This window comes from Patella vulgata, chromosome 2 (assembly GCF_932274485.2).
Source record: "Patella vulgata chromosome 2, xgPatVulg1.2, whole genome shotgun sequence".
NCBI lineage: Eukaryota > Metazoa > Mollusca > Gastropoda > Patellidae > Patella > Patella vulgata.
The window spans coordinates 77,480,287-77,493,885 of NC_065880.2; the positions used below are offsets into that span (position 1 = coordinate 77,480,287).

The 13,599-nt window shown below is 36.0% G+C and overlaps 1 protein-coding gene across 1 annotated transcript in view; it reads right to left on the reverse strand.

The window, feature by feature from the left end:
* Positions 1-10,330, reverse strand: part of LOC126811654 (uncharacterized) — a 56,583-nt gene extending 46,253 nt beyond the window's left edge. The window contains exons 1-8 of the mRNA XM_050537457.2: positions 10,228-10,330; positions 8,777-8,938; positions 7,545-7,726; positions 6,600-6,739; positions 5,163-5,281; positions 4,137-4,337; positions 3,311-3,504; positions 1,055-1,907 (exon numbers count right to left, since the gene is read on the reverse strand). Coding sequence (XP_050393414.2) covers positions 1,055-1,907; positions 3,311-3,504; positions 4,137-4,337; positions 5,163-5,281; positions 6,600-6,739; positions 7,545-7,726; positions 8,777-8,938; positions 10,228-10,311 — 1,935 coding nt within the window. The 5' untranslated portion in view covers positions 10,312-10,330. The remainder of the gene's footprint in view (positions 1-1,054; positions 1,908-3,310; positions 3,505-4,136; positions 4,338-5,162; positions 5,282-6,599; positions 6,740-7,544; positions 7,727-8,776; positions 8,939-10,227) is intronic.
* Between the last annotated feature and the right edge of the window lie 3,269 nt (positions 10,331-13,599).

Consider the following 13,599-nt stretch of genomic DNA (forward strand, 5'->3'; position numbering starts at 1 on the left):
TTAATAATCCCATAAAAAAAACAAGGTCGCTGATTATTCTTAACAAGTTGAGTAAGTTGCCTTTGTGAAACTAAGCCACATGGCAAACAAAAACGATCTAAGTAATTAGTGCATTTTAAATAATTGTATGGTATATATCAAAATTGCGCAGTATGTATAGTAGACCATGTCCATTGTTCGGATGGGTCAAAAATTTGAATACCCCATGGATGAAGCCAGGGTATAGTAAAGTAGAACGGAATGAGACCACTGAGGATACTGAGGATGGTTTTTCATACAAGAATAAACAATAGAAATCCTTTGTATTGCTTACTGTGAGAGAGAGAGAGAGAGAGAGAGTGAGAGAGAAACGGGGGTTAACGTCCACTCAACAAAAACTAGGTCATTTTGGGATTAACGCAAGGTTCAATTTTATTTCAATAATTCACTTGCGCATAGTGGTCTTTAGCAGTGGGAGCAAACTGGAGGACCAAGAGAAAACCCACGACATTGGACAGGCGACCCTACTCCTTGTCACATACAACCCGGGGATTCGAAACCATGCCAGTTGACTCAATGACAGGCCTAATGATACAGTGCACACATGCTAACCATTCGGCCATCTAATCCCCCCATATTGCTTACTGTAAATAATATGTAGGAATTATCAATAGCTATAAATTTCTATTAACGTAAGTTACAATTTGAATTATTAAAATATTTAAAGACGCTTGGTTCGCTAACCAGGAGGTCTCGAGTTCGCTCCTGTTGTTTGCCGAGAAAGTTCATCAGGATTTTCCAGCATGGTTTCTGCTCATCAGTGCTGCAGGAAGGAGGGCCTGGCAAGGAACAATGTCTAGTAATCCTGTTGATATGAAAAACTGAGGTCATGTGTACCTATTAGCTTACATGTAAAAGATCCCTTGACAGTTGGACTTCAAAATAAGAGTAGGTCGTAGCACAATTTTTGAGGCAAGATTTCCCTCCAAAGCACCCTGCATGGTGTATGCCCACCTTCATTATCCCAGTTGGTGCAAAAAAGTAGGACGTTAAAGCCCATTTCAACGTAACTTACCTTTGACAGTCGAAGACGTACTCCTAATAAAGCAGTGACTGGATCAGGTGTTAAATCTAACATGGTGTCAACTATCCTCATGAATGTCTGGCTACCCTTAAATAACGATGCCAGATCTAAGCTCGAACCACGGATGTCCAACTTATTCATCATCTCGTTTAAGAAATCCATGACAACTGTTCCACTCCTCATGATGACGCTGTATTCTTGGATTGGGAAATATTGACCAAAAGTGGAATACACAGATAACATATTCCAGAGATTGGTTTCATTGTAACTTCTGGTGAGAAGGTCTAATGACTCGGATGCGTCAAATTTTGGCATAAATTTAATGAAGTTTTGGATATTTTTGCCAAGTTCCTCTGACTGTTTGAAGACGGATTCCCAATCAGGAGTAACAGAGGTATTTGTTAATGAATCTATCAGATTTTCTATGTCTAAATTAGCTACCAAATTCTTCAAGATGTCTGTGTTGTTATGGTTACAAGCAGCATTGTATAAAGGAGATGTATCGAAACTTTCTGGAAGCTCAAGAATTGTGTGCCACATTGACTTCTTGCCACACAGCGTTTCGTTATATGTAGTCTGCAGTATGGTTCGAAGGAAGTTTTCAGGATCCCTAACAGGTACCGTTAAGATAGCACCTAAGACATCTCCAGTGATTCCTGTTGCGGCCATGACTTTTTTTAATATTGGTATTCTATACAGCATGTTGCCCACTGTCAGAGTTTGATTTTGAAGACCAATAAAGTTCTCATTCATCAGTCGCATTAGATTCTCCAGAACCAAACCAAATTCTCTGAATCCTTCATTTTCCATCAAGGGTGATAACTTGGCAAGGAAACTTTTAATTCTGAAAAATATAACAAAAGGGTACAAAATAGGGAAGCCCAATTTCAGATTTTGTTATTGATCCTGTTCGGTAGAAAGGTTTTTAAATTAATAATCCAATGGAGAGAGAGAGAGAGAGAGAGAGAGAGAGAGAGAGAGAGAGAGAGAGAGAGAGAGAGAGAGAGGGGGGGGTTTAATGTCAACTTGACACAAACTAGGTCATTTCGGGACTAAAATATGGTTCAATTTTATTTCCATAATTCGCTTGTGTTGGACAGGCGACCCTACTCCTTGTCACGTACAACCAGGGAATTGAAACCACGCCAGCTGACTCAATGACAGACCTTATGATACAGCGTGCACGTGCTAACCATTCGGCCATCCAATCCCCCAATAATCCAATGGTAGTACAATAGGATATATTCTAAAATATATAGTTTAAGACTAACTAAAAGTTATATCACAGGAATATGTTAATTTAAATTTCGAGAGATAATCAGTGGCGGATTACCTATGGGATTCCCCGTCGTATTGTTCCATTCTATTCCACTAACCCCTGGGTCCCATTCACAGGGGAGACACATAGTCAAATTATCTGGCTTTGATAATTGTGCTATTTTTATTGACCAATCACAGAGTTCCATAAATCAAAACCAAATGGGTGAATGGAAGTTACTCACATTAGATCGCCAAATCATTGTAAACTTTGTCAAAATATGAAATGAAATGAATGAAATTGGGTTTAACATCCTACTGTTTTGCTCCGAACTATTCTAATGAAGTCTGCTGAGGGAAATTTTGCCCGGATAGAAGCACTATGGCCTACTCTTATATCGATTTCCAACTGTCAAGGGATCTTTTACGTGCATGTCAATGTGTACACGGGACCTAGGTTTTTCGTCTCATCCGAATGACTAGACAGCTGTCCTTGTCAGGATCTCCATCCTGCATCACTGACAAGGGGGAACCACGCCGGAAAATCTGGGTGAACTTTCTCGGCCAATACAGGGATCGAACACCCGACCTCCAGGCTTGCGAGCCAGCGTCTTACCCACTTAGCCACCGTGACCCCCTTGTCAAAATAGATATCTTTTTGTGTGCATGTTATTTCTTTGATATTAAACTTTCTCATAATTAAGAGTACAAATTGCTGTATTGTGGTGAACGTATATCATGATGCTAAGACTGGTATATGTGATCTGTTTTTTAATTGGTTTGTAGAATCAATTTATGTGGCCAATGAAATCATTAGGGGAAGATAATTTCCATTTGTGGATACCCAGTGAATGGACCCAGGGGTTAGTAGGGTAGAACGGAACAATACCACTAGGATAACGTGGATGGAGGTGCACCTGCGTCACGGCCCCCAAAATTTAGGGGCCACTTAGAAAGTTAATTTGACGCGATAATAAAGATTCTACTTACTCTTCATTTATAGCTTCAGGCGACGTCTGCATCTGGTTGTACCGTTCTAACATATTTAACCAGAATGTTCCATTCTGCCATTCTGTAGGTACTAATACCGTAGGTGGTGTTTCTATCCAACGACTGAATAACTTGCTTATCTTCGTATATTTTTCACCAATCTTTATCCAGTCAATGTTCGTCTTATCCTCAGCCTGCAACAATTATCGTAGAAATTATATGTACATTTTCGGCATACTCAATTGAACGATCCGAAATTGAATTCTCTCAATCCCCAAAACAGTGACAATCTAGTGAAAAGTTGGATTTTGGGCTACAAGGTATGCGACAACTGCATAAGAAATATATCGACCAACCATGACAGTTGAAACATATTCGTTGTGTTTAATTACAACATGATTCTACTCACACCACCTCAGTCGTCGCCTTTGCATTTGTTTACTAAGTGAATACTTGATTGATCGATCTGGAATTAAATTCTCTCAATCCCCAAAATAGTGACAATCGATTGACATTGGGGATTTTGGGTTACAAAGTGACTGAGTAGTGTATCGTTAATAGTTAATTCAGTTTTTGTACCATGAATCATAAGCTCCATAGACAAAAAGTGATGACAAAAAGTAGCAGGGAACATTTCAAAGTAACTAATATTTAAAACATATAAAACTTACCACCATCATAATATGCTCAATCTCAATTAAGACAGATCACTAAAGTAAGAAAGGGTGTGTCAAGTTTATTTTTTGTACCATGAATCGAAAACTTCATAAACAAAGTGATAAAACTAGTGGGGGACGTTTCAAAGTAACTAATATTTAAAACTTACCACCATCGTAATATGCTCAATGTCAAATTCGGCATTAGATTCCGTTACTAGATCGTTTATATTGATCTGACAGAACTGATCACGTAACATATTAACATCAACACCAACTGGCGACACCAGGTAAGTATTCATATCAGTTCTCGGATCACAGATTAACATCAGTGCTTCTGTAGCATTCTGTATACTCATTAATGGTATAAACTGAAATTATAAACCATCTTAATATAATTTCTTTTTTTTAAATTAATTATTGCATGACAAGGATCAATATCCCAATATCATTTAATGAAAAATAAAAATATTATATAAATATATAGCAGTAGTTTCTGTAATTAATTACTCAACAACACAGCTCGGGAAACTAAATAGTTGTAAACCCGACACTCTTTATCTAATCTAGACAGACCATTTTAAACTAAACAACAATAGGAACCCAATATTTTTCGAAGATTCTCAATGAATTTGTACAATTTGCCAACAACAATTTGAAATTAAACATTAAATACAGAATACTAAAATAGTAAAAGTACACGATAACTGATGAGTTATAGTGTGCGGTTAATAGTTTAATAAAAGAACAGTATAGTTTAAAGGAGCTAAACCTCTAACTCAATATTTTCCATAAAATTCGAAATTAAAAACACAAATTAAAATTGAATATTGGTTCATTTCAGTCAACATTGATGTTGTTATCTTGCCGTGAAATATGGGATTTTAATATCCAATATTTAAGACATAATTAACTTTCTATGGTTTTAGGTGCCATTTGTAACGAACAAAGAAAAACATATCCTACAAGACAATGCAGAAGTAGGCTTTAATGGCTGATTCACAAACGACAAAATAATATCAAAAAAATGTGTAGAATGGACTAAGCAGGCGTAAACAACTTTCACCAAAAATGATTGATCAGAAATTACAATAAAACCTTTACAAATTGACTATAAGTCTCTTTATGTACATTTTTAGACTCATTTTCATTTATTTTAAGTTTCCAAAGAAGAGAGCCATACACCCTTTAATTACCTTTTGTGAATTAACTGAGTCGAGTAGAACTTCAATTACACCCGGTTTCTGTATGAAATTTACCAAGAACTGTAACTGAGGTGAATCTTTAAATATATCAGCCAGGGTAAAACTTGTTTCTGTAAAAATACAATATTTATGTTAATTGGTGTTTTTACACACAACCATCACTTACATGTCAGACCCAATTTAATTAAAATACAGATCTATTTTTTGTTTCGTTTTTTATACTTTCGATGGTCTACACTACATGAAGATCTGACAAGTTATAGCGATAGGTCACGTCAGGGGTCAAAAGACTGACTTTTGACCTATGACGTCAGACATTTGATTAACCAATCAGCATTGATGTTACTAGTGGATTACCCACAGTTCCGGGCAAAAAAGGTCAAACACTCGATTCGACAGAACATTTGATTGGCTGACCCCTTATTTCAAGCAGAACAAGAGTTAAATAACAAGTCTTCCAGATCTAAGTGTAGTAAAGACAAGTAAAACGAAATTTTGAACTATAAAAACGAAACGAAATTGGATCTGTGTTTTAATCAGATTGATGTCAGGGCCGGATTAAGACCTATAGAGGCCCCAAGAACTTTAATGAAATGAGGTTTAACGGCCTACTGTTCTGCTCCGCCCGTCTTCATTAGCCCAGGTTAGGAGCAGAACAGTAGGACGTTAAACTCCATTTCATTTCTGTTCTGCTCCGACTGGGCTAATGAAGACGGGCATATGCTATTCGATGTGCTATGAGAGAAATTTTGCCCGGGCTATGGCACTATGGCCTACTCTTATATTGAATTCCAACTGCCAAGGGATCTTTTATGTGCACGCCAATGTATACACGGGACCTCGGTTCTTCGTTACATCCGAACGACTAGACAGCTGTCCTTGTCAGGCCCTCCTTGTTGCACCACTGACAAGAGGAAACCATATCGGAAATTCCTGATGAAGTACTAAGCACTTTAAAGATTCTGTTGCCCCCATATATATGTAACTCAAAATATAAACAATAATAAATGATAAAACATCCGTTAAGTATGTAGTTCGAGTTTTCTTGGGTATACATACATCATTGCAACAAAACAGTAAGAAAAGATAAAAACAATGAAAATTTTTGAATTAAATATTCTAAATTTGGCATCTAACAAAGCTGACATTCTGTGGTAGTCCCATTCCCAAGATCCCCTGAGCACGTGCTTATTTTGTTTAATGGTTAATTCAGCTCTGCTTAGAGTAACTTATGTCAAGCTGTTTTTACCAGGGGATGCAATGATGCGCCTTGCATCACAGGTTCAGAGTTTGTGACCTCCCCACCCCCACCCTCAAATACAAAAAATCATGTGGTTTCAGTGAGTAAGACATCTAGATTTAGCCCAGTCGGTGCAAGACAGTAGGATATTAAACCCCATTTCATTTCATTTATAAAAAAATCCTTACTATTTTCCAAAGCTATAATTTTATCCATAACATTATCAACCACTGTCAGTGTTGTTGGTAACCATGCCAACATTTGTCTTACTCCTGATGTACTGGTGTTATAAATATGACCAACAACTTTAAATATACTCTCTGGAGACCTGTAAAGACAATCAATTCATTTTACACAACACACATATGGCACTGACAATTTGAAAGAAGCAAAAACGGAAAATTAAATAAAAACTAGTTACTAAATCCCAATTGACACGACTGCTACATTATCTACATGGGTCGTGATACGATTTCCATTCCCTCCCTCCTTTCCAATCATCCCCATGCTTGACTTGGCTCTCAAACATGACCAGCTGCTAAGGCTAGTTTGTCTGCGATATCACCCTTAATGGAAGCAGATATTAATCACTAGTTACTACCTATATATAGACATTGGGCGGAAAAATGGTTTAATATCCATTCCACACAAACATATGGTTCAGTTTTATTTCAATAAATTTTAATTGTGCATAGAAGTTTTAAGAAGCGATGGAAACAGGAGTAATCGAGGAAAACTTAAGAAGTTGGACAGGTGACCGTACTCCTTGTCTCATACACACAACGCTTTGACAAGGTGCTTGATAACAACTCTTAAAGTCTTCTCAAAGCGTCGTGTGTAAATCATACAGTGATTGTTATCCATAAACTGTGTTGTAAGGAAGCATATACGCTTTAATTTGTTACCAACAAGATTGTTTGTGCTGACTAAAACTATTATTCAAAATCATCCAAATTAAAGTGCACATAAAATGAACAAACAAACTTATATGTACTTAAAACTAGTGTTTACTATATACACCTTAAAACTAGTGTTTACTATATACACTTTACAATGATTTCACATCAATCTGATTAACTTTATTCGACATATTAATCTAGATGATGGCTCATAAAATAATCAAATATACATACATGTAGTAATTGGCTGATTGGTTGAAATATTTTTCTACTCTTTCCACCATTGTCTCGTAGACAGTCTTATCAAATAATCGTAGATTTAGACCAAAATTTGGGCTATTTCCTGCCTTAAGGTATAACTTGATTATTTTCTTTGCCAGGTTTGTTACATTCACATGTTTGTACGTCATGTTGAACTTAAAATATAACAGAACAAATAAATAGAAAGTCTACAAACACATAACTAACAGATTTGATTTTTACCCAAATAAACAAGTTTCCAGTTATAACATATAAGTATCCCAGTTATATCCCATTTATAGCACATAAGTATCCCAGTTATATCCCAGTTACAGCACATAAGTATCTCAGTTATAGCAGATAAGTATCCCAGTTATAGCACATAAGTATCCCAATTATATCTTAGTTACAGCACATAAATACCCAAGCTACACCAGTTATTGCACATAAGTACTCAAGATACCCCAAGTATAGCACATACCAAGATATTCCTGTAATAGCACATATGTACCCAAGATATCCCATTATATATATATATATAACACAAAAGTAAACAAGATATTCTAGCTGTAACCTATAATTATACCCAAGATACTTTAGAGATACTATAGCTATAGCTAAAAAAAAGTCACCAAAATGCTATAACCATAGCTGACAGGTCCCCAAAATACTATAGGCATCACTCAAAAGTCCCCCAAATACTTTGGCCAGAACTCAGAAGTCCCCAAAATACTATAGACAAAGCTCAAAGGTCCCCAAAATACTATAGCCATGGCTCAAAAGTCCCCCAAATACTTTGTCATAGCACAAAAGTCCTCAAACTACTATAGCCATAGCTCAAAAGTTCCAAAAATAATATGGACATAGTTCAAATGTCCCAAAATTGCTATAGCCATAGCTCATGATTTATCCTAGCCTATATCAAATAAAGATGCATTATGTTAGCGCTAAATCTGTGTATTGCAGGTCTTTTTTCTGGCTTCAAATCATATCTAAATTATTATTTAAACATTTATTCAAATGACAAGCATTTAATCAACCTTCGAGACCATGGCCAAGAATTAATTGGATTAGAACACTCATGAGATTTAAAAATTTAACAATAAAATGGATAATCAAGACTTAGTCTTGACTGTCAAGTACTGTTGCTATGCTACATTTTCAAACAGTCATAACTTCGCCCAAAATAAAGTAATTTGAATGAAATATAAAATATAAAATCTCACCCATTCTATGTTACTAGCTTCTGTTTCTAATTGTGTCAAATTCACCATGCACGCCTCATTCAAAAACACTGTTAAGTTGAAGTTCAGTCCTTCTGGTGTCTCAAAATATTGATTTGGGTCATCACAAAAGTTATTCAAGTTTCCGACATACAGTTCAATCATCTGGAAAAGAAGAAAAGAAACAAACTGACTGACGATAAATGAAATGAAATTGGGTTTAACGTCCTAATTTTCTGTACTGACTGGGCTCACTGTAACCCAGGTATCATTTAATCTTGTGTATCTAGCACTAATTTCTTTCACATTCGTTTAATATCCAATCTTTGTTTAAAAATTCCTAAAAACTGTTTAAAATCACATCTGTCCACTTTAAAGCTGACCATTCAATTTTGATAATGAGTGTCCAATTTACAAGTGTTTAATTTCTCAGTCTCTGTCAAAAAATAAACAACCCAATTGATTAATGATGTATAATGATTAATTTTTGAACAGTGGTCAGGAAATTGTATACTTGTAAATTGGACACTCATTATCAAAATTAATTAGTCAGCTTTAAACTGGACAAAAGTACAAATTAGATGATTTTTGGTGATTTTAAACGATTTTTACGAATTTTTAAACAAAGATTTGATATTAAACGAATGTGAAAGAAATTAGTGCTAAATACACAAGATTAAATGATACCTGGGTTACAGTGGCTGATGAAGATTGACTTACATAGTTTGTTATGTCTGCAGGTTATCTCTTAGTGTTTTTCTTTTGTGTGTAGTGCAGTTTTCATGCATTTTTAGTACAGTGTGCTATGAGGGGAACTTTTCCCCCACAGTAGCACCATGGCCTATCGTTATATGAATTACATGCATGCAAATGTGTACACAGGACCTTTGTTTTCCTTCCAATCCGAACGACTAGACACTGTCCTTGCCAGGCCCTCCTTCCTGTACCACTGACGAAATGGAAACTGTGTTGGAAAATCCCAAGGAACTATCTCAGTCAACTCTGGGAGTGAACCCTAGACCTCTTGGTTAGCGAGCCAGCGTCCTACTAAATGAGCCACGTCGGCTTCAGTTGGCAATAGGAAATGAAATGAAATGAGGTTTACGTCCTACTGTTTTGCACCAAACTGGGCTAATGAAGACGGGCACACGCCATACAGTGTGCGATGAGGGAAATTTTGCCCGGACAGCGGCACTACAGCCTACTCTTATATCGAATTCCACCTGTCAAGGGATCTTTTACGCGTATGCCAATGTGTACATGGGACCTCGGTTTTTCTTCTCATCCGAATGACTAGAGAGCTGTCCTTGTCAGGTCCTTCATCCTGCATCACTGACAAGGGGGAACCACGATGGAAAATCTTGGTGAACTTTCTCGGACAATGCAGGGATCAAACAGTTGGTAATAGGAAAAGACACGTCATATAGACTAGAAGAAATGTTTACATGTTTCACCTTTTCTGGGTTCATTAAAGAGGTATATATATACACTTCTAAAGCTTCAGGTATCTGATTAACTAATGAAATCACTTTACTCATAATAGGATAATTTCTTAATTCTTCTTGTACAGATACTGTAAAAAATAAAGTGTTAAAATTATTCGCTGTTTTCCACAATGACAATCTTATTATTTGCTGTTTCAAACAATGACAAGCTTTTGCTTGCTGTTTTAAATAATGACAAGCCTAGTGAAGTACACAATGACTATAAAATTTGAAAAACACCAAAATCATAAAGAAATACAAGAGCCATGTATTTAACTGGATCCCCATCTGTTGAGAGAGAGTTTAATGTATGCAAACTAGGTCATTTTAAGACTAACATATGGTTCAATTTTATTTCATTAATTCGCTTAGGAGTCTTTAGCAGTGTTCGGTGTTAACAAAGTAAAAAACAAGAAATAATCATATATATTTGTAAAACGAAAAATGGATAAATTACCTGTAGATAAATTAGCGTTAATATCTAGTATTGTATCTATATAGTAGAGTACAGTATTAAACCATTCGTTCTTGAATACACTATTATACATGATCGTATTCAATGTTAATTCCCAATCAAGCATTAAACTACAAAACATAAACATATTATACAGCGACATAATACATAACAGAAATGAAATGAAATGGGGTTTAATGCCCAACTGTTCTGCTCCGACTGGGCAAATGAGGACAGGCATACGCCATACAGTGTGCTATGAGGGAGATTTTGCCCGGGCAGCGGCACTATGGCCTACTCTTATATCGAATTCCAACTGCCAATGTATATGCAGGACCTCAGTTTTTTGTACTATCTGAACGACTAGACAGCTGTCCTTGTCAGGACCTCTATCCTGCACCACCGACAAGGAGAAATTACATCAGGATTTTCTTGATGAACTTTCTCAGCCAATGCAGGGATCGAACACACAACGTTCAGGCTAGCGAAACACATAACAGAATCCATAACAAAGGTAGGCAGTAGTATTAATATGAGTACAAAATGACAAGTTTAGAGAATTTATATCAGAGATTTTGTTCCAATATCAAGTTTTGGTGATGGTTAAATTTATTGTTGGGGGTATCAATGTTTACTTTGATGCATCCAAGTGTAAAGTTTTACTTAATATCAGCACTAACAAACACCGAAATTTTATTAAGATGTCACACCCATTAAGCGGTCATTTCTAAAAAATACCCTTGAATGGTTGCCGAATACAGATTATATTGTACTATAAAAATTAAAATATAAATTTGTGAAGAAATTCAATAAAGTCATTGTTTTATGACAATTGTGAGTGAGGGACCTGATTCATTAAAACTAAAGTATTATAATAAGAATGCTGCACTTTCACTGGCTAAAATTGTAAACTTGTACCAGAAGTTCAACCCTTAACCAATGAGAGAGAGAGAGAGAGAAATGGGGTTTAACGTCCACTCGACACAACTAGGTCATTTCGGGACTAACATATGGTTTAATTTTATTTCAATAATTCGCTTGCGCGTAGAGGTCTTTAGCAGTGGGAGGAAACCGGAGTGCCCGGAGGAAACCCACGAGGTTGAGAAGGCGCCCCTATCTCCATGCCACATACGCTCACACCAGGGCTCGAAACCACAGCCGCAAGCCAGAGGTGACCGGCCAGCCAGAGGTCGAAGCGCGGCACTCTAGACCACTAGGCCATCCCAACCCCCCCTTAACCAATGAAAAGACAACATACTTCAAATATTTTAGAATATAGCCCTGTTCTATTGGGTTGTCTAGATGGTCCATTGCTTATTTCAGGAACGATCAAAAAAGCTAAAAGACAGGGGGCTGTTTCACAAATTTTTAACTAAGATAAAATCCAAATTTTAGTAATTTGATTGGATAATATTAGATTGATCTTAGTGCTTAGTCAATCAAAATTGAATTATCTACTAAAATTTGGAATTTGTCTTTGGTTAAGATTTCGAGAAACGAGGCCCTGGTATCATCGATAACAAAATAAACAGCATTCTTAATTTTTGTGCACGTCTAGAAACAATGGAAACTAGATTTTAGTTACATTTTCACATACCTAGGATCTTGGAATATCAACACGGCGGAATTTAAATCATCTACGAACTGGTTATACTCTTGTTCATACACCGTCATATTCATCCAATCAGAGGCGTTGAAGATATGGAAATTAGGGGGGGTTGTTATTAAAGCAGTCAACAATAAACTAAACTCATTATTAAGGTTTAGAATTTCCGAGGCTTTCAAATTATTTGGAATTGCAGTCGGATTCTGTATAAATGCTTCGATCTGAAATTATAAAATGAATCCCAGCTAAAAACATATTGTAGTAATTATTGAATAGTTAAAGGGGCATTATGGAGATAAAGAGCTGGCAGTTCTCACTATAATAGTTAAAAATTAGATAATGTAAAGGGAATATGCTGAAAATTCCAGTAGAATTGCTCAACTCAGAACCAAGATATAAGCGTTTGCAATTTAGGCCTAGCCGTGATGATCCTTACTAAGGTCGGTACGACATAGTCTCTATTATCCATTTTTGGATTAAATCATCAATGAACGTTGAGCAGCAAATCGGATTCAAATCCAGTGAAAATCTGACACATAAGATGGCATCGAGAGTTGAATAACGTCTTTTCATTTTACTGGTGGTTTCTGTATCGTTAATTTCAAACAATAGTTGGAAAATTTTCAAAATTTGTTAAGAATCATCTAAAAGTATTTGATTGCTACTGCCGCGTTGTTAAAAATGGACCGTTTGCTTTACAACCGTTTACTTTCCCTGACTAACGGACTAATTAAGTATCTATGCCATTAAACAACATAATTCCCTGTGATGTGATTAAATTTAACCAATGATTTAATATTCATTAAAATATTTGAAGGATACAGCCGTTTTATTGTTTGAAAGTTATATCTTAAAACAAATTTTACTTCTTCGCCATTAAATGTGCTGCATTCTTAAAATATTTTAAGAATACAGTCATTTGATTGGTTGAAAGTTAAAATCTTAAAGCAGATTTTACCTCTTGGCCAATGAATGTGCTACATTCTTATAGTTTATGTGAATATGGCTCCTAGACTACAAGCATGGGGATATTGCTGGAGAGAAAAACTATAATCTCAAATACAAACCTGTTCCCTGAAAGTTTTAACTCCTGGCATATTCTCGGTTAATTCATCCAATATTAATGTAAAGTTCCAGTTGTATTCACAAAGAAAATTCTGTAAGTATGCTGGTGACATCTTCGAAGGATCAAAATCAAAAATGACTTTTACCACGTCAACATTGGTACATAGTTCTTGAACCCTTTCTGGATCGGTTACATATGCCAGCTGAAAATTTTAAA